Consider the following 19,741-nt stretch of genomic DNA (forward strand, 5'->3'; position numbering starts at 1 on the left):
GGCACCCATCAGCTAGGAGAGGAGTAATGTTATACCACCTTTTCAAAAAAAGTTCAAGACAGAATCCCTAAAAAATTGGAAATGGAAGACATCCCCAAGCAAGAAAAACAGAAGAGAAAGGAAAGCTCAGAAAAAATGCAGAAAAAACCTCAAATGTAAAGGAAAGCACATAATAATAATAAGTGCACCAAATATTATAGCAAGGAAAGCACTAGGTGCATTGTAATTCATTTTGTAAAAGAGCTTCAGGCTCCCTCCTGTGCGAATTGTAAATGTAGACGGGCATGGGTGAAGGAACTGTGTCAATGGGAAGGAATAAGGAAATAGGACCTAGGCTAAAATGACTAGCCATGTAGAAAAGGGATGGGTGCCCAAGGAGGAGTAGGGCACATGTATAAAAAGACAAAAAGTGAATGAAGAAGCTCATTCTTGTGTATGGCCAAAACTAGCTCTCTTCTTCTTCTTCTTCTTCTTCTTCTTCTTGCTCTTGCTCTTGCTCTTGCTTGTGCTTGAGAGAGGGAGTGTGAGGGAGGGAGGGAGTATGTGAGTATGTGAGGGTGAGGGACCATGGTGGAGAAGCTCTCCATCTTTTCTCTTCTTCTCTTCTTTTCTCTTCTCTAGTCCGGCATGTGCGAAAATGGAGCGCGGAGCTTGGAGCTTGAGGATCGAGCTCTTGCACCTTGGATTGTGGAGCTACCAAGGAACTTGAGGGAGGAGGCAACTCGATCAGTCATGAAGGTAAGCTCACTATACTCGTAGGTGTGAGAGCATACACGGCTATGTGAGAGGTAGAAATTGCATTTGGCTTAAAACACTTGAAGCAATAAGAGGTTCGTGGATCTTGGTGGTTGAGCGAAGAGCTCCCACATCATGAATATGCACATAAGCAATACATCCAAATACTTTCAAATGGGACAGATTTGGCTTTCTACCAATAAACTTCTCTTTGGGTGTCATACCATGTACAGTAGCAATGGGGGTGTCATGTTCATAATGTATACAGTAGTAGCAACATCATCATCCCAATAGTAATGAGGCAAGTACTTAGTTTTACAATCCTGCATACTCAAAGGAACATTTCTAACACGAGTAATGGGGTGAGTTGTATCATCCCCTATCTCCACATAGCCTAGAGACTATGGATTGCGCATCTTTCTAAATCACTCTCCATGAGAAGTCATAATATTCTTGAAGTGCTACATAAAAAACAATTGTTCACTTCTGTCGTTATACTGGATGCATAATTACCTTGCTACTTTTTTCCATTTCTAATTTCATCCTTATTTTTTAAGCAATTTTTAGAAATGCACTCTTTTTTACCACAATGTCAACACTCTTTGCTATCACCAAAATTCTATTGCCTATTAGAATCTACAACTTGCCCTCTTTGATCCTCCTTCCACGAAACTGTTCTCTATTTTGTTGTACGCCATAACCTTGACCATGATCACCACCTTGGCCTTTGTCATGACCTCTACCTCTGCTAGTAGAGTAAAACACTTGTCCAAGCTTGTTTTTTGCTTTGACAAGAAGAGGAATACAAGTGAAGGTTCTTCTCCTAAAGTATCAACATAGAAATCAAGTCTAGAAAATCAAGGATATAATCCCTTGTATTCATAGATAACCTGAAGCTTTTGTATTCATCTCCAAGTCCATCTAAGCATGCATGCACAATATCATCATTATCATTGAATCTACAGTGATAGATCCAAGAGCTTCCAAAATACTCTTAATTTTTGAGGCATCGTCATTAATGGATAGGTTCTCTCTTTTCACTTGGTTTAGTCATGACTTGAGGTGTAGCTTTTTGGCTTTTGTATTTACTTTGAACAGCCTTGCCAAATTATTCCATACAATAGCGAGCGTTTTAGATTCCTGCCAATAGCCCATCATGCTATCTCTAACACATAGATAGCCAGTACATGACTTTACTCTATGCCTGCTCCCAATCTTTCTTAGCCTTTAACTATTCTACAATAGCATTTCGTGTAGGAACTTTAGGTGCTACTACCATGTCTTTTTCAATGTAACTCCAAACACCTTTGCCCTTTAAGAAATTTATCATCCTAAGCTTATATGTGAGATAATTATTCTTATCAAGCTTCTCATTGACAATTTGGTTGAAGTTATTAGACATTTTGATAAAATAGAAAACCTTTCAAAACCGTGCAATCTTCAAGTAAGCTTTTGTATTCATATCCAAGTCCACCTGAGCATGCACACATAACATCATCATTATCATCAACTACCACATGGATGCATTTGAGATCTTCCACAATACTCTTGATCTTCAGGCATCATCATTAATGGACAGGTTTCCTCTTTTCCCTTGGTTCAGCCATTTGAGCAGTCTTGCCAAATTCTTCTATGCAATAATGGGGGTTTCAGATTCTTGCAAATGGCCCATCATGCTATCTGTGACACTAACACATAGCCAGTACATGACTTTACTTTATGACTACTCCCAATCTTTCTTAGCCTTTGCATGTTCTGCAATAGCATTTCATGCAGGAACTTTAGGTGCTACTGCCATGACTCCTTCAATGTAATTCCAAATATATTTTCCCTTCAAGAAATTTATCATCCTAAACTTCCATACAACATAACTATTCTTATCAAGCTTCTCATTGAAAATTTGGTTGAGGTTATTAGACATATTGATAGAACAAAAAACCTTGCAAAACACTGCAATCTACAAGCAAGCTAACCAGGTGCACTACAACTAAACACACAGCCTTTTTCACTAACTACATAATAATAACTGCAATATGTAATATGTATGCAATTGTCTTTTGTGTCTACAACCAAAAAAACATGTGAAACCTTACAGATTTGAAATCTATAACCTTTGCACTTGTAAACGGCAGACACAGTCGAAACTATAGTATACCCAAAAATTGTTGTCAGAATCACTTGCAAGTCTAGAATGGAGGCCGAAATGACCTCAAATGCCAAAAATCACAGCGAGAAAGCTTAAAGGGCCTGTCTTTAGTATATACAATATTCTTTTTTCTCACCAAGTTTCATTGTAATTGAATATTACAGCCCTACCAGCCTTTGTAGTCTCCTGCGGCTATAAGTTAAGGCAAATCGAGTAAGATTGAAGAGCTTCTTACCCGTTGCTTGCTTGCTTGCTTTCATGCTCCAATGCCTTCACCTCAACCTTCAACCAAGCTCTGCATAGCCATGGGGTGGCTCTGATACCATGAAAACAAATAAGAGGAGAGAGAGAGAGAGGTGAAGCACCCAAGAGCACACACACACAAAAGCAATGGATATGTGAGAACACAAAGAGATAGGGCAGTAATCTTCTTCTTCTTCCACACACAAGAACTAAGTCTACAACATGATAAAGACTAATATGGAAGTACCATAACATATATATATGTTGTTACTAAGTGCGAATTCACTAGGAAAGAAGAGGTGGCACAATGAATGTGCCATAACCAAGGATGGACTACGTGAGTATAGTCCAATTGTAGAATCACTAGCGTATCCTCATGTCAATTCCCTAACATGCTAGTGAATAATATGGTGCCACATCACCAAGGCACGTGGTGGATGCCGACTCATGTAGAGCTCGACATCTCAACAAACACATCATAGTAGCTAAAGGCATTTACAAGAGATTGGGACAAATATAGAGGCACTTAGGTTAAAATAGTATGTTGTCACTCAATTCTAGGCATTTTTGGTAGCTAGTTTGGTAAAAGATAACTTTATTAGAGCTAAAGGGGGAATTATTCCTAGTTACTTTTGAAATCAAGCTTCTTCTTCCTTCTTCCTTCAAGCTTTTATGGTTAGATTCATCAACATCTCTCTCTTCCTATGCATCCATGGCTAAAATACATGCTCTAGCTTGATTCTTTTTTATCATTCCAAGCAAGATCATAACTATTCTTGAAGGCAAAAGCATCATGTGATCCACAACATTACTTCAAGCTATTGGCACCAAGAATAGGGTAACACAACAACTGGATTCATCAATGATTTGATTCTTGGATGCTTATGGAAGCTACTCCTTAAGCATTGCATTGGCCATAGCTAGTGCGAGGCTTGATTGCACCCTCTTTCTTGCATGAAAGGTGATTTACACCATTCTTGATGGTTACTCATGTTGTTGAAGTGGCCTGAAAAGGGATCCAATGCTCACATCTACTACCCCAAACACAAATCTGATAAATGGGCTACCATGAGAGGCTTATTTGCTCATTGTTTCCAAGCTATAAAGCAAGCATTGCTTAGTATGATTCTAAGCAATATTTTCTTCGAAAAATAATACCTTGGAATGATTCCAAGGCAGTAAATAGCACCGCATAGCTTTTGAGATTTGTTCATAGGATGTTCTCTATAGAGTAAGCTTTAGGTCTGTTACCTTAGTGGTGTGTCTTGGATATGCCCTTCTTCCTTCTCCTCGCCTTCCTCTATGGAGACTTTGGATGTTTCACTCCCACAACTCTCTTTTCTTCCCAAAGAATTTCCCACAACGAGATTGTTTGCTCAAATGGAATCTCCCTTTTTAGAAGCACTACAACCATCTGGTAGACAAAGGTGTGCTTGTGCATGTATGTTCTCAAGATGACTGTACACCTAAGGATCCCCAACCTTGAGTATACTTGAGACTTTATTCAACTGCGAGAGTAATCTTTGGTTGTATGCTCCCAATCTCCTATAGATTTCAAATAGAAAAACGTCTCCCAATAGTCTTCACATTCAAATGTATGGGTAGATTGTATCAAAAAAGAATGAAAATGTCTCTCACACAAGAGGGGAAGTGGAAGAGAAAATGAAGGTAACAATAGTAATATAGTAAAAATGGAGGAAGCCAAGCTGCAAGAAGATGAAGGGCATCTATTGTTGATCTTCAAAACCACAAAGAGTAGGTATTGAAGATCATTCAAAGAGAGACAAGGAGGATTGGAGACACTTCAAGCTCTGAAATAGAAAGCCACCAAGTAGTGGAAAATGGAGGAATGTGATATGCATATTTGCCATGCTCTCTTTCTCTTTCCGACCAAAAAAGAAAAGTCTTCATCCATCTAGGAGATAAATGCTACAACATCTTCAACCCCGAACTGTCTGGCTAAGTTTTAAGAATTACATTTTGTGCATTTTATGCATTTTACACACCCTCTTCTCTTCAATGCATACACAACATTGGGCACAAGTTGCATAACAAACAACGCATCTTCTAATCAAAATGATGCCACAAACTTTTCAAGAAAAATGAGTTTGAATTTTTCATCTTGTGTTTTATGAGTTATCTTGTGTTTTTTAGTGTGCTTTGAATTTTTGAGTTTTCTTTTTCATTGTTCTTAACCCCTAACCTACTCAATCCTTCTCAATATCAATCCAATGTACCAATTCCTTATCGATGTAACCTTCCTAAACTAGCCATATGTGTTTTGGAGTAAGAAATTCCCAAGTGAGGAGGATCGACTCCTCACTCTTCCAGCCCATACTTAACAAAACATGCCTTATATTCTACTACACATTAGGAGTATAAGAACCTTAGCACCACCTCGATAAGCATCCTATTTTCCCTCATTTTTGGCTGCATTCACCTAATCATTCTTTGAGTTATTTTAGTGTAAGTTCATTTGTGATCCATAGTTTCATTTGAGAGAGAGGGAGGGATTAAAACATGTGGATGTCATTATCTTATAACAAATGCTTTAATAAATTATTTTTGAAACCATTGTCATATTAAAAAAGCTAACACATAAGAGAAATGGAAAGCCCCAAGAATGAACATAATTGCTTAGTCTTTGGTAGGGAAAAACAATCACACACACACACAAAGTTGGTTGGTTAGCGTAAAATGAGTAAATGTTGGGAGATCCCATATTTTCTTGTTGGAATCTGTCCTAGCTGCCTAGTGTGTCATTTGCTTGTTAGTCATGTAAGCTTCCATTAAGCTTAGGTGACAAGGACTTCTCTCCTTGCCTATCATATCTACACAAACCTTCTGGCCAATGTGACCTTAGTAGGAGGTAGGATTTTACCTTACATGTGCATGAATTTCACTAGGCTACAAAATGCATATTAATGATGCCTTATCATGCTAGTGTGCTCAAACACAAAGGAAAGGAGTGAGGGAGGGAGGGAGCGAGAGGTGGTATTGAAGGCCCCTATACTCAACTTACCTTAAAACATATTTTGAACAAACATATAGCATCCAAGTATATTTGGAATTCTTGACAATTTTGAAAGCTAGTAGAATCTCTACATACTCACCACATTAAGAATAGGCAAGCTTCTTGTTGCTCCTATAAACTCCAAGACTCTCAATAGTTCAACATATAAGATGGATACTACAATCTAATAGTTAGTCTTACTTATATTTGTTGTACAAGTTGCAAAAAAAGCTTCAACACAACAAGTAGAATGTAACCTTATATTAGCATGTGCAACTTCTTCAAATTGATAGACCAAGTTCTCAATTTCAACTCCAAGTATATGTATTTTGAGCTCAATGTACACACTGTACACAAACATTATATAAATTCCAATCGATCATACACTAGCTCCAAACTTAATAGAAGTACTCATACAAGAAGTCAAGCAAGTTTCAACCTTAAGGTAATACACTCTTGGCAAGATTACGATTGCTTGGAAGGCTTTTGACAAATTTTAAATCTATTAGTTGAATAAGGTTTGGCCATTACAAGACCAAAATTATCAAAAAGTCATGGCTCTACAAGTTTTGGTACTATAACCAAAACATTTGTAGCATCAATTGTAAACTCTTAAACAAGGTATGAAACAAGTGCAAAGGTCTTGGCGAACTTCAAAAAATGTTTAGCACTTGGTGGACTAGTTCCAATCCTATGGCTAGAATATTAATGCTTTTAGGATTTTGCTTGTAGTTCTTAACAAAGTATGGCCTAGCTCTAGTGTCATAGCAAGTTCTCACATTACTACCATCTTTATGCTACACCTTTAACACAAATCTTTGTCAGTTAAGCAAGGCATGGCCTAGCTCTAGTATCATCCAAGTTCTCACATCACTGCCACCTTTGTGCTACACCCTACCACAAATTCTTGACAATTGAGCCTTCTGTAAGGCCCTCATCAAAGAAAGCCAACTAAACAGTTGGATAAACATAATTGCTGACTTAAATCATATGCACAGTTACAAGGAATGGCCATGTCTGGGCTTACGAATATCGAGAATGCAAGCTCCTCCTTGCCTTCATTCCCGTACCATGTGACCAGATGATCAGAAGGAAAGGCAGTTCCCGCCTGTCCGTCGTTCCTTGTCTCTGTCCAAATTTCCTGTCACATCTGGTTATGGCAGAAGTACAACACAATTCACTTGTTTGTGATACAAAATGCACAACAATCATTGACTATCATCGTTTACATGTAGTAAGGAGACAAAGTTTGATGTTCTGAGTACTGGAAACTACTTTTGTTGTACAAGCTATATAGATTTACTCTCTTAAAATCAGCACCCCACATAGAGGGAGGCTTTTCACATGATAGGGCAGTGGGCACCTCACTGTGCACAGCTGCTGTACAAGGCAAGACCCACAAAAATTTCCACCACTCTGACATAGAAGACACAAAAGAAAAGAAGCTCTTCCTTCAATCACTTTCTTGTTGCAATGCACCGCGTAGAATCGAAAGTTGGCCATCCTTCAACATCACATCTTCATCTAGTTTTTCCACTTTCTTGCTTAGTTGCTCAACTTGAGTGCTTAGACGAATGGCCTCACGTCCCATAAAATCTGCCTCTCTTTGCATGGCATCCCTTTGTTCCCTCACACGCTCCAATTCTTCCTGTATTCCCCCAAGTTCTTGATCCTTTCCTGCAAGCTAATTTTCCGAACCACCACAAGCGATATGAGAATTCATGAGGCTGTCATTAACAAAACCAACTACATACAGGTAATGAATCCACAAATGAGTCTTTTCTAGGAAAAGCTAGGACTTCAATTTCCTAAGACTTACACTGATGTAGCAAAATACATGTAGTAACCGCACAAAATGACTTGTCTAAGAAAAGCTAGAACTCAAACTCCTTCAGACTGCCATCATCATCCACCCCCTACTGCAATAGAAAGGGAAAAAACTCCCCCTATGTTCCTGCTTTAAAAAGCTTCAAAGCTTTAGGACACGTTGTTTGGGTATAACTAGACTTCTAGGTTTGCTTTGGGAGGGGTTGTTCAGGGCTTTGGGGGGGTTGGTTTTCAAGAAGCTTAAAGTTGGAACTTGAAACAAAAGTATAAGGACTTGAACATGCAGTCATAATCATAAAAATAACTTGTTATGTAAGCACAACTGCAAATAGAACGTTTACTTGGGCCTCAAGTTCTCGAACTCTTCGATTGGTTAAAGTAAGTGCACTATGAAGGTTTTCAGCCTCCTTTTGAAGCCTAGTTCGAGTGTGAAAAAGCATGGCTACTTCCTCTCTAAGATCGTCAGCTTCTCCATAAGTTGCCTGGATGAATGCACAGAAGAAATTTCCTTTTATTAGAGCCTTCTATCACAGCATCATATCAGAAAAAATGCCCTGCATGGAATTTTCTACATGTTATTGCAGTAACGGGAACAATGAGTCACATATACTACGATTTTAAATGTCAGCATGCAAGAAACAACAAAAGCAGTGTTGCACGTCTGTATGCTGGACAAACCCCCCCTGCAACTAAGCTGGAGGATAGGCTAAACACTTTGTATGAATCGGAACCAAAACCTGTTTCTCATGTGTTGCATGCACGGCCTGGAATTCTTTGAAAGACTTGCAGGTATGTGACAACAATTTTTAAACACATTAAGCATGCTAACGCCAACCTTGTCAGCACATCATGCAATCAATGGTGCAATGCTACCTTGAGGACTATTCTTAGAATGTTTTTGTTTCACCTCTACCAAAGAGCTAAAATTTAAATCCTTAGGAATTACTGTTTGTATTTTATACCTCTGTGTCCTTCAAAGTTCCATCTCTGGTGTGGGCCATCAAGACCAATGCCATATTCTGTCCATCTTCATTTCTATCTAACTGGTGATTTTGTACCACTTTGTTCTCTCCCTTGGCAACGTCCCTGTGATTATCACCCAGGTTCATACTATAATCAACCATTGTGATGGATCCACTGTTGCCCACTTTCCTCATGGCCAGGCCTAATTTTTCAATGAGTCTTGCATTCTCTTGTTTGGCAGCACGTGCCTCTGCCTTGTAAGCTTCTGATTCTTTCCGAAGACTTTGCTCCAATCCAGTAAGCCTAATCAACTCGCTTTGCAATTTGATGAGAAACTCCCCTTTACCCAGTTTTCCACTATCTGCATGATCCCCCAGTGCAAGCCTTAGCCCTTGTATGGTCTTTTCTTGCTCTTTGCAGAGCCTCTGCAATTTGGTGACTGCCTTTAGCTTCTCTGATAGCTCTTTCTCTTTAAGCCTGTATTTCCTAGTGAGTGTGTTCCACTCGTCCTCTGTCAATGATTTGACAGGTAGACCTTCCACAACCCTGATAATAGAAGAATCAACAGCCTTTGCAAAGTTGCTTCCCAAAATCTTAATGGAGGAATCTTCCATTGATTTGGTAAAGGAGCCTTCAATAGTAGAACCTTCTCTAGAAGCTTCCAAAAGCCTCGTGGAAGCTTCTAAAGCCTTTCTTAGCTTCATGTTTTCTTGTCCTGATTCATCAAGCTGTTGTTTCAAATCCTTCACTGCATTTTGAAGCTCCCTCGCCTCCTCAAGCAAACTGTTCTTCTTCATGGTGAGTGAAGAGACCTCCTTCTGTAGATCAATTTTCTCCTCTGCTATGTCCTTCAACCTCTCACTCATTCTCTTTTCCTTTGTCTTGAGCTTCTCCAGCCTTTCCATCCATTGTTCGTCATTTTCTTCAATTCCCTCTTGCATTTGACGATGGAACTCTGCCTTATCTCTCTCCAACTTTTGCAATTTTTCATCCATCTCTGCCCTCAACTGCTGCAATGCCTCTTGTGCAAGTAGCCGCTCCTCCACACGGTCACGGAGCTCAGCAGCCATCTGCAGAGCTAGCTCCCTCTTCTCTTGAATGTGTTTTTGAAACTCTTTTTCCAACTCATCTGTGTGTATTTCGAAGGCATTGTACTCACCTTGCCCCTCCACAAGGGCTCTTATTAGCACATCAGAGAGCTTATTTCCTGTCCCCAACATGGCTGCTTGCTCCTCCAAAGCCTTTGCTTTAGCCTCAAGGGGTTCAACCTCATAGCCATCAGATACTTTGTAGCCTTCATCATGTATAAAACGATCGACATAGCCCATCTCAGAACTTGCCTTTAAAACAGTATCTGTATGGACTGGAGGATTCAACTTCGGATCCACCTGAATGCCAGACCACAGTTTCTTTTCATCCTGATAACTCTTGCTATAAAGCTCTGCTTCATCTCTTCCTGGACCTTCTACGGACATTTGGGGAGGAGATAATGAATCATGAACCATGCCATGTGCATCCTCAAAATGTATTGTTTTAGGTGGTTTCCTATCATCCTTGCTCCTCTGAGTGTCCCTGCTGTCTGCCGATTGTGGACCCTTCTTCTCAGCCTCCCCTTTATCTTTGGTCAATGCTCTCACTAACCGTTCAGCAACCACCTTGGCATTGAGATACTTGAATGCTGCCTTTGGTTTGTTGGCAGAAGCTGGGCTTCGGGGCCTTGCATTAGAAGCTGGTTTCAGCTTAGGATTGTCTTGTGATGCTCCCTTAGTGATGCAGATACTTGAAAAATCAGTCGTGTTTTGATGGCAGAATGCACTAACTGCAGGTCCTCGAGTAGATGCATTAGTATCATCCATCCATTCAGCAGCAAGCCCATGCTTCACAGGGGCACTGAATCTTGCAGAGGAGCCAATTATTCTCATGGAATTTGTACGCTGGGACTGTGTGTCCTGTGCAATTGATGCCGATGCTGATGAAAGGCGAGGCTTGGGGGCACTGGCATTCCTGAATGGCTTGGAGTTGCCGTGTCTTCTATTGTGGTAATAGCTTGTAGAGGAGTCCAATTTGCTGTCACAGCACCAAGTGACATACCCACAATGTAAACAAACAAACACTTCAATCTCAGAGCTTTTCAGCCGTCTCATGGTAACCTCAGCAACAATAAGTACAAAACAAATTAAGCCTTACTTACTTGAAACCTGTTAAAGGAAGTGGTCCACCTCTGTGTTGCAATAGGTCATATGTTGCATCATGATTATGTGCTGAATTTTCCCCTTGGAATATTGGGAAACCTGATGGCCCTTTGTTCAAATTGCTGTATTGGGTTCTAATGTGTGCCATTTCAGCACATCATCCAACAACAGATGTAATCAACATAGGGATTGACTAGCATGCTCAATCGACATGACTAAGCCTCCTGCTATCACCATCAGGAATCCATTAGTATTCATCAGGCATCGATTGGTATTCATTGAGTATGCTAAGATTGACATTGCAGGGATTGATAACCTCAGCAATAGCCTTATTAAGAGCCTGCTAGCAACATTGATTGAATCTAAAGATTAAGCACATGCTATCAGCATTGGTCAGAGCTGATTCTAAATTAAGATTCAGATTAGCCAAAATTTGCAAATGTTTAACGACAATGGAGTAGGGTTTTGGAGGTTTATGGCATACCTGTTGTACATGTGGGGGGACGAAATCAATAACTGAGAAGAATATGTACATTGGGGTCCTGGAATGAGTCTGACAAAGGGAAGGGTATGCGTTTAAGTAGGGGGCGGGGGGGAGAGAGAGAGAGAGAGAGAGAGAGGCATGACCCCCTCCCCGCCCCCCCATCGGACGGGCCGGCAGGTCTTATGGGAAGGGCGATAGCCCCAACGTGGGGAAATCAGCCCCCTATTTCGCTGATTATTTGGTAGGTCACCCATGGCGATGACGAGAGAGAGAAAGAAGGGCGAGAGACGCAGGAGTGAGGATGGCGGGTGCACGTCGAGAGTCAATTCACTTCTTTTAGAAGTAAGAAAGGAGCCATGTTTCTTCCTCACTCTCTGCATTCTCTCACAATAGTCTTAACTACTACCCTGCGCTAGGACCCGCGTTCGTAGGCTAGCCTCCCCTCTCCCTGCACCCCTCTTCACTTCCCTCTATTATTTCTCCTTATTACTTCACATTTTGATAGGGTTTATCTTAAGAGGATTATTGCTCAAGCATTTTAATAGGATTCATCTTATGAGGAAGGATTGTCATTCGAGCATTTTGACCATCTTTAAAGGCATGCAAGAGACTTAATTAAGTCGTATACACACACACACACACCTTACCCATATGTGCACACATATTATAAATATGCTTAGTTTGAGTCTATATATTATAAATTTATTCACTTTATATATGTATGCTTAAAGAGAGTCTAAACAAAGAATATACATTGCTTATGTATATTTACACATATATACTTATACATGCACACACAGAGAGAAGATAGAGAGACCTTACCATCTTTTGAAAAGTATCTTTCGTTTCTTATACACTTAGTGCAGTAAAGGATCACTCTCTCTCTCTCTCTCTAATTATATGTTGATATTAAGCCTCACCCAACATTGCCTATTAGTCACTCTAGAGTGTCAATTGTTCCTGAATCTACTTCTACTTTGAAGATGATCTTAAATCGAATTTATCAAATATAAAAGTTCCATTTAAAAAAATGCATTTAATTGGAGATATATCAATTTGAATATATGTATATATATATATATATATATATATATATATATATATATATATATATATATATATATATATATATATATATATATATCATGACAATAAACTAAAATTGCTTTGCTTAATTGCATAATAAATGCTAAGGGTTTGTGCTTTTTAATTTGGGTGTAGAAGAGTTACTTGGTGTACTTACTTACTCACTCCAACTATTGATATGTACAAAATACTTACTTGACATGAACTTGCTTACTAACAACCTTGTATAGCTCTTAAAGTTAAAGCTTTATGTATTAGGCATAGGAACCACTATAAGCATTCCCATGCATATTCAAGGATGGGCAGATTGAAAACATATGCAATGGTTTATTGATGAACTTTTATCACGTTGAATTGATGTAAGGCTTCATTACAAAACAACTAATTCAACTTCCAATCTGCAAAATGCATTCTTACAAAAGTTGGAAGTAAGACATAGCTAGATCATGGACGTGTAGAGAGGAAGAGAGAGAGGTCCAAACACAGAGCTTGCAAACACAAAGAGTTGTGTGGTGCTAAGGGAGGACATCTACATTACACATGACCAATAGTTTATAATATGCTTTGTTTAATAGCATGCTTTGCCCCTCTCTCTCTCTCTCCCTCTTCCACAAGGGACCAACAGTTTATAATATTCTTTGTTTGATAGAATGTTTTGCCCTCACACACACACACACACACACACACACACACAGAAGGGCCCACATGATTAGCATTAAGGGTTTGCATGCTATGTAAACCCATCTTCAAGTTATTGTTCTCCATATCTCTTTATTTCTCTATCTCTTTGTGTGGGTTGGAGCCTATCAATTAAGCATCAAAGCTAGTGAAGGGACTTGAATGCAAATGGGGAGATGGAATAAATCATGGGACAATTTAAGATTTGATGCATCGGAATTTGTGGACATCAAAGAGGAGCTGAAGAAAATGAGAGAAAGAGGCAAAGGTCACCTTAGTTGATCATGCCCCCAATGCCTACACGAAGAAATAGAATATGAGAGAGGGAGAGGGGGGAGGGGGAGGGGGAGGGGGAGGGGGAAGACCAAGCAAAGAGAGTCACGTGGATGTCAACACCTTCTTCTGAGGCCAAATGCCTATCAGCTTGCAAATCTTACCCCTTGCCTACAATCACCCCTCCATTAGCCCCACCACCATCAACCTCGTTGGCCATGCCACCATCACAGTTCAAGCCTCTTCCCCCCACTCATACATGCCTTTGGCTATATTGTAATCATCACCATTGATGGAAGGGGCAGAGAGAGAGAGAGAGAGAGAGAGAGAGAGAGAGAGAGAGAGAGAGAGAGAGAGAGAGAGAGTTGTGTGTAACTACAAAAAAAAAAGACCTACGTGTAGAGGTGTGGAGGGGTAGAGAGAGAGGGAGAGAGACCTATAGCTCCAAGTGACTACATCTCATAGCATTCGATGTGCCATTGGTCAAATCTGCCTTCATCAAGCCAAGTACAAATAGAAACAAGGAGATTTGAGGGTACCATGCCAAAGGATCAAAATTGTCAACTATGTGGGATAGAGGTAGAGTCAAAGGAGCATTAGATATGTCATTGCAATGTCTACTATGAGATCAAAGGCAAATACCACTACCTATTTTGAGAGGATTTTGGGCCATTATGTAGAGTCATGGTATACAAGGATTAGAGTTATCTAGAATTATTCTTGCTCAAGTTGCAATACCACAAGGAGACTCTTCTAAGAGACAGAAGATTAGTACATCCAAATCCACCTTGACAAAGAGTGCTCTCACAGTTCCTCACACTAGTGATTCCCAAGCCTTCCTCCACCAACATCCATTGCCTTAGCCCAAAGGAGTTCATGCTAACACAAGATTACCCTACTGGTGGCTCTAATGATAGTGCTATCTTAAATATTAACAAGTTGGATGGCACCAACTACAGTTATTGGAAGGCCCAAATCTAGCAAGTTTTAGTGTAGAAAATGTAGGTTAAGCACTTGAAACATGAGGGTGTCAAGCCCAAATGTATTGTAGAGGATTGGGTTGAATTGGATGAGCTATGTAAGTCCACCATCATTTTGTCCCTCTCTAAGTAGGTTTTCTATAATGTTAGGTTTGATGGGCAGTCCGCATGGGACTTATGGGATAAGATTCACAATGTCTATGACAAGCAGAGCCCCGCTTCTCAGACGTATTGGTTGAAGCAACTCATGGACCTTCGCATGAAGGAGGACACGTCCATGTCAACCCACTTAAATGAGTTTCATTCTATTCCTAGACATTTGTCTTCGTAAGGGATTGAATTCAAGGGTAATCTTCCCCCTTTGTTCCTCTCTTGGTTATATTGCTTGAATCATGGGATACATTTCGTAGTGCTATGTGTGTAAATATGCCTACATATAGGCTCAAGTTCAAGATGTAGAGGATGCACTTTTGAATGAAGAGGTTAACAAAAAGAATGTTGATATTTTCCACACCTCTCATGCTTTGATAGTTAGAGGCAATAATGGTAGGAGCGATAATGACCATTGTTGGAGAGACTCTTAGCACTCTCGTTCTTAGTCACATGGATAGTCTTGTAGTAAGTCCCATGGATGTAAGTCCTCATTGACTTGTCATTATTGTGGAAAAGCTAGATATATTTGGCCACAGTGCCATAAAATACACAAGGACAAGTGCAAAGAAAAGGTTAAGGGTAAAGTATAGGACAAAAATGATGATCATAGCATTGTCCCTAGCGAGTCTAGCATTAAGTTTGAAGAGATTAATGTCATGTAGACTGATTTTGATGATGGTTTCATACTTATAGCTTCTTATCTTGATACTTCAGCTGATTGATGCTTTTTCTGGATATACTCAATGTTGATTGATAGATTCAGGGGCTTCCTTCATGTGACCCCTCATAGAGAGTGGTTTCACTCCTATCACTGTATGACTAGATTTGTCTGTTTGGGTAATGGCCTAGCATTAGAGATAGTTGGTATTTGTGATGTCGAGTTGTAATTTGCTCCACCTTCATGCTCTACAACGACTTGCAACCCCTAAAATTTTTGTGTTGGAGGCAATAGATTTTGTAGGTAGTTCTCACTCAGAAAAAGCTCTCCATTTCTTAATGAAACCTAGTGCTCTATGTATTCACCAGCTATTCTCCATGACAAAATGGCAAAACTTGACATGTTGTGCTCTTTGTTGGGTTGGAAATTGATGAAAAATAAGACAACTCTATATTGAGCTTACAATGTGGATTTGTAAAAGAGAAGGAAAAAACTCTCAAATTAAGGAAAGTGCAAAGGAAAAAGGGTATCATAGAGGAAGTCTTGAGAGGGTTTGAATAATGTAAAAGCTGTAGTGGGTGGCCATCATTGTAACTTGAGAAGACTAATTAATGAATTAGTAGAATCATAAAAATTTAAGAGTCATAGAAGGACTATCCATTTACGACACATCATAGAGAATGTTTAGTAGTGACGGCTCAATAACTCTAAAACATCATTAGAGTGAGTGAGAGACTTGCATGAGAGATGTAATAAAAATGACACAGAAGGACATTTGGGATGTTTTCTAGGACATTTTACACACGCATTAGTATGACCCTCCAGGCCTAGTAATATAATCTCCAGAGTCATCACCAACTACCTTAGTTGCAAGAGCCCGGTATAATCCTACTTAAGAATGTTGCCTTGCCAAAGAAGACGTCTTTCAACATGAACTCTTGATTTTTCAATGTCTTACTCTCACTCTCGCTCTCACAAAGCTTTGTGTCTCCCCCCCCCCTCCTTCTCTCTCAAACCTTGACTGATTCAAGCCAAGAGACACTCTCCCCTCCTCCCTCCTCCCTCCCCCCCTTCTCTCTCTCTCTCTCTCTCTCTCTCTCTCTCTCTCTCTCTCTCTCTCTCTCTCTCTCTCTCTCTCTCTCTCTCTCTCTCTCTCTCTCTCTCTCTCTCTCTCTCTCTCAACCTTTGTGTATGTATTTCTCTCTCACTCAAGATCGAGCATTGGATCATCGAGCCACAAGTCATCATCCTCAAGATTGCAAAGTAGTTAGGTCGATTGTGCACATGCAGATCACAAGGGAGGTGTACAAGTGAACTCACTAAGGATCTTGTCCTTTGCATATGCTTCCTACCATCATTTGTGTGCACGCGGAGGATGGGGGGACTACCAACCTCTCTTTTTTTTGCACATTATGATCATATAACCATTTTAGGTCAGACAGGCACATAGACTAGGATATGAGAGTGTGTGTGTGTGTGTGTGTCTGTGTGCACATGTGACTAGACATGTTTTGCTATGGAGGATAGACTCCATTGTAAAACAACGAGGATACACTCTTGTTTAAAGGAAGTTCAAGGTGGCATTAGCTTTCTATAAAAAAATAATTGTTGCATTAGCTTTCTATAAAAAATATTTGTTAAAGGTAGTTATCAATTTTACCCTTCTATAAAAAATGGTTATATGAAGGTTCTGGGACAAATATGTATTTCCTAATCCTTCGGTCCCTACTTGTTCATTTAATGGTTAAGGGTAAGAAAAACCAAATCATTGCTTTTAGGAATTGTCAAATCTGATGACTGAATGAATTTGGAGGTTGCAAATTTGATGAATTTCAAGACGTGTCATCGATTGAATGAATTTTGTCCTAGATGAAATGACCATAATATTAATTAGTCAAATTTGAATCTAGAGATCTTTAACTAGAATCAGTCATTATGAATCACACTTAGGTGAATCTAGAGATCTTTAACTAGATGAATTTTCCATTAGAAAAATTTGGATGAATTCTAATTGAAAATTTACATTTGGAGAATTGCCAAATTTAATGGCCTTGATGGCCTTCACAATGGACAATCAAGAAATTTTCTAGCACCATGGACAATCAAATGAATTTGGAAGAGAAAGGCACACGGTTGATTGTAGGTAACGAAACCTTAATGGGCCTTGTGACACAAATGTCCTCATAAGTGTGGGTAGGCCCTAAGGCCTTATTATTTGGAGGATCAACTTTTGAAAGGCAAGGGCTTTTGATTATTTCATTCTTGTGAGAGAACGTGGAGAAGCAGGTCCAGGTTCATCTTCAATTGACCACAAGAGCAGCCAAATCGTCTACGCGGACACAGACTAGAAGTGAGCTCAGCTCCTTCCTCTCATCAGGTAATCTTTCAATGCAAATATGGCTTTCAATGTGCCATAGAGCTATTAGGGCACGTTACAACAGGCTATGATGTTACAACATGCACCATAGAGCTGTCAAGGCACCTAATTCAAGTGACGTCGATTAAGTGGCTCAGATGGCCCCTCATTAAACCCTTCAAGCCTTAAGCCTTATGTCTCAGATTCTTTCCCTATGGCTCAGACTACCCATCTATTGGCTCAAACGCCCCCTCATTGAAGGATTTAATCTTGTTAGAAACACGGACCTAGAATTAGATGAGCTATGGTGGAGGCAAATCAAACACACGATACATGATTAGAATGAGAAATTGTAACTCAAGTGAATTAGGTTTCAAGATAGATTATCTTGGACTCATAAACACAATCTTGAGTGACTCAAATGATTTGTTCCATTACATTGAAATGAGTGTCAAGTACATGCTTTTATAGCTTTTGGGTAGTACCATTGTACCTCACTGTGCATATGGGATTTTGAACATCTCTTCCTAGAGCATACATCATTTGTCTATCTTCTAGCCTCTTCAGGGCACACATCTAGCTTCTATGGGCTAGCATCATTTACTATTCTCAACACCCCCCCTCAAATGACGAGTCTCTACCCTTGCTGGATTTTGCCCCCCCTACATGATGATATGGCTTGGGAGACTAGCTCTTTGGCAGCCTAGTCAAGTTAAGGCTGAAGCTTTACATTTCGCTAAGTGTTTTGTTACATCCATTATGGGAAGCAAGATCCACTATGGGAAAATTCTTTGTTGTCAGTAGCGGAAAGCATCTTTTTCATTTTCCTTTGGCTTCTTTTGGCATCCTTCGGCCCTTTTCTTCATCTTTTTGGTCTTCTTTGTCTTCGTGCTCTTTTCCTTTGTTGTGCTCCTTGTCCCTTTGTTAACGCGTGGTACTTCTCCTTTTTGCTTTATGTTTTCAATAATGAGTTCATGGCCTTGTCTTGACACGCTCTCTTTGACATAGATTTTGGGATACATAGCATTTGTGGGATTTATTTATCTTGGACTCATGGCTTATCATTACATTGGTATTAATTGTTTGAGTGTGATATAGACAACTCTTTTTTTGAATGCGGGAAGGTGTGAATAAGTGAGTGTGGGAGAGAGAGGATGAGCTGGGGTGAATGGGCTTTAAGGGTTAAGTCTTTAACCTTAGCATTTAGAAGTTTAAAATATGAAATAATATCGACCTCCTAGCTTGCCTTAATAAAAACAATAATGAAGACCCTTCAGATCATGAAACGGCAACGGCAGCCTGTCTTTCCCTTTCAATCTAGACACCGAGCTCATCTACAGTAGAAGGTTGAGTTGGAGATGGTCCTAGATTATCACTCTAGGACATCGTCTTTTCCTTTCCACAGGCTGTGGCCCCTTCAGCCACACCTCACAATCAAAACTGCCGCCCCATAATCTAGTCGAGACCCTCTTTTGGCAGTGCGTAAGCGTTCTGCCTCTCCGCCTTTGCCTCGACTACCAAGTTCCTGCACCTCCCTTCTTCTGCAACAATGTTGAAGAGGAAGACCAAAGAGGTGAAGGAGGAGACTCTTACCCTCAGTGGCCCTAATCTTAGGGAGGCCTGACCTTTCTTTGATCACCTGCTCCTTCTGTATATATTTTTTGGACCTGAAAGCTTAAGAGAGACAGGAGAACTCTCTGCTCTATGAGGTTTCCTTTTTGGACAGTCTACTAGTCTCGAGCTTCTAGCTTCTCTCTACACTCACTGCAAAAGCTTCTCTTGGCCCTTCAGAAATTCTACAGCATGCGGCTCCTAGGCTTTCCTTAGTTCCCAAACTGCTTCGGCCTCCTGACTAGTCTACCCCTTCCTGCATTCGAGAAACCATGGTCGTCTGATGACACTTGGAGACAATGCCTTCCTTGGCCTTCTCAGCCTTTTTGACATAGACTTCCTT

At 40.0% G+C, this 19,741-nt stretch overlaps 1 protein-coding gene across 1 annotated transcript; it reads right to left on the reverse strand.

Annotated features, from left to right (window-relative positions):
- Positions 1–7,221: 7,221 nt before the first annotated feature.
- On the reverse strand, positions 7,222–12,014 carry LOC148008238 (uncharacterized). Its single transcript, XM_087674368.1, has 5 exons — positions 11,604–12,014; positions 11,119–11,343; positions 8,927–10,994; positions 8,306–8,446; positions 7,222–7,821 (listed from the first exon to the last, which is right to left on the reverse strand). Exons 2-5 carry the CDS (start codon positions 11,265–11,267, stop codon positions 7,591–7,593), a joined length of 2,589 nt encoding a protein of 862 aa, XP_087530494.1. The 5' UTR covers positions 11,268–11,343; positions 11,604–12,014; the 3' UTR covers positions 7,222–7,590.
- Positions 12,015–19,741: the final 7,727 nt, after the last annotated feature.

Source organism: Lygodium microphyllum, unplaced genomic scaffold, assembly GCF_053477565.2.
Source record: "Lygodium microphyllum isolate KBCC unplaced genomic scaffold, Lygodium_microphyllum_v1.1.10 scaffold_232, whole genome shotgun sequence".
NCBI classification, from domain to species: domain Eukaryota; kingdom Viridiplantae; phylum Streptophyta; class Polypodiopsida; order Schizaeales; family Lygodiaceae; genus Lygodium; species Lygodium microphyllum.

Excerpts from the sequence above, each read along its gene's own strand:
- LOC148008238 (XM_087674368.1), bottom strand. The coding sequence starts at position 11,267 with ATGGCACACATTAGAACCCAATACAGCAATTTGAACAAAGGGCCATCA. Across the intron at positions 10,995-11,118 it reads CTTCCTTTAACAGGTTTCAA|CAAATTGGACTCCTCTACAA; the intron begins GTAAGTAAGGCT and ends GTGCTGTGACAG. Across the intron at positions 7,822-8,305 it reads TTCGAGAACTTGAGGCCCAA|CTTGCAGGAAAGGATCAAGA; the intron begins GTAAACGTTCTA and ends TCGGAAAATTAG.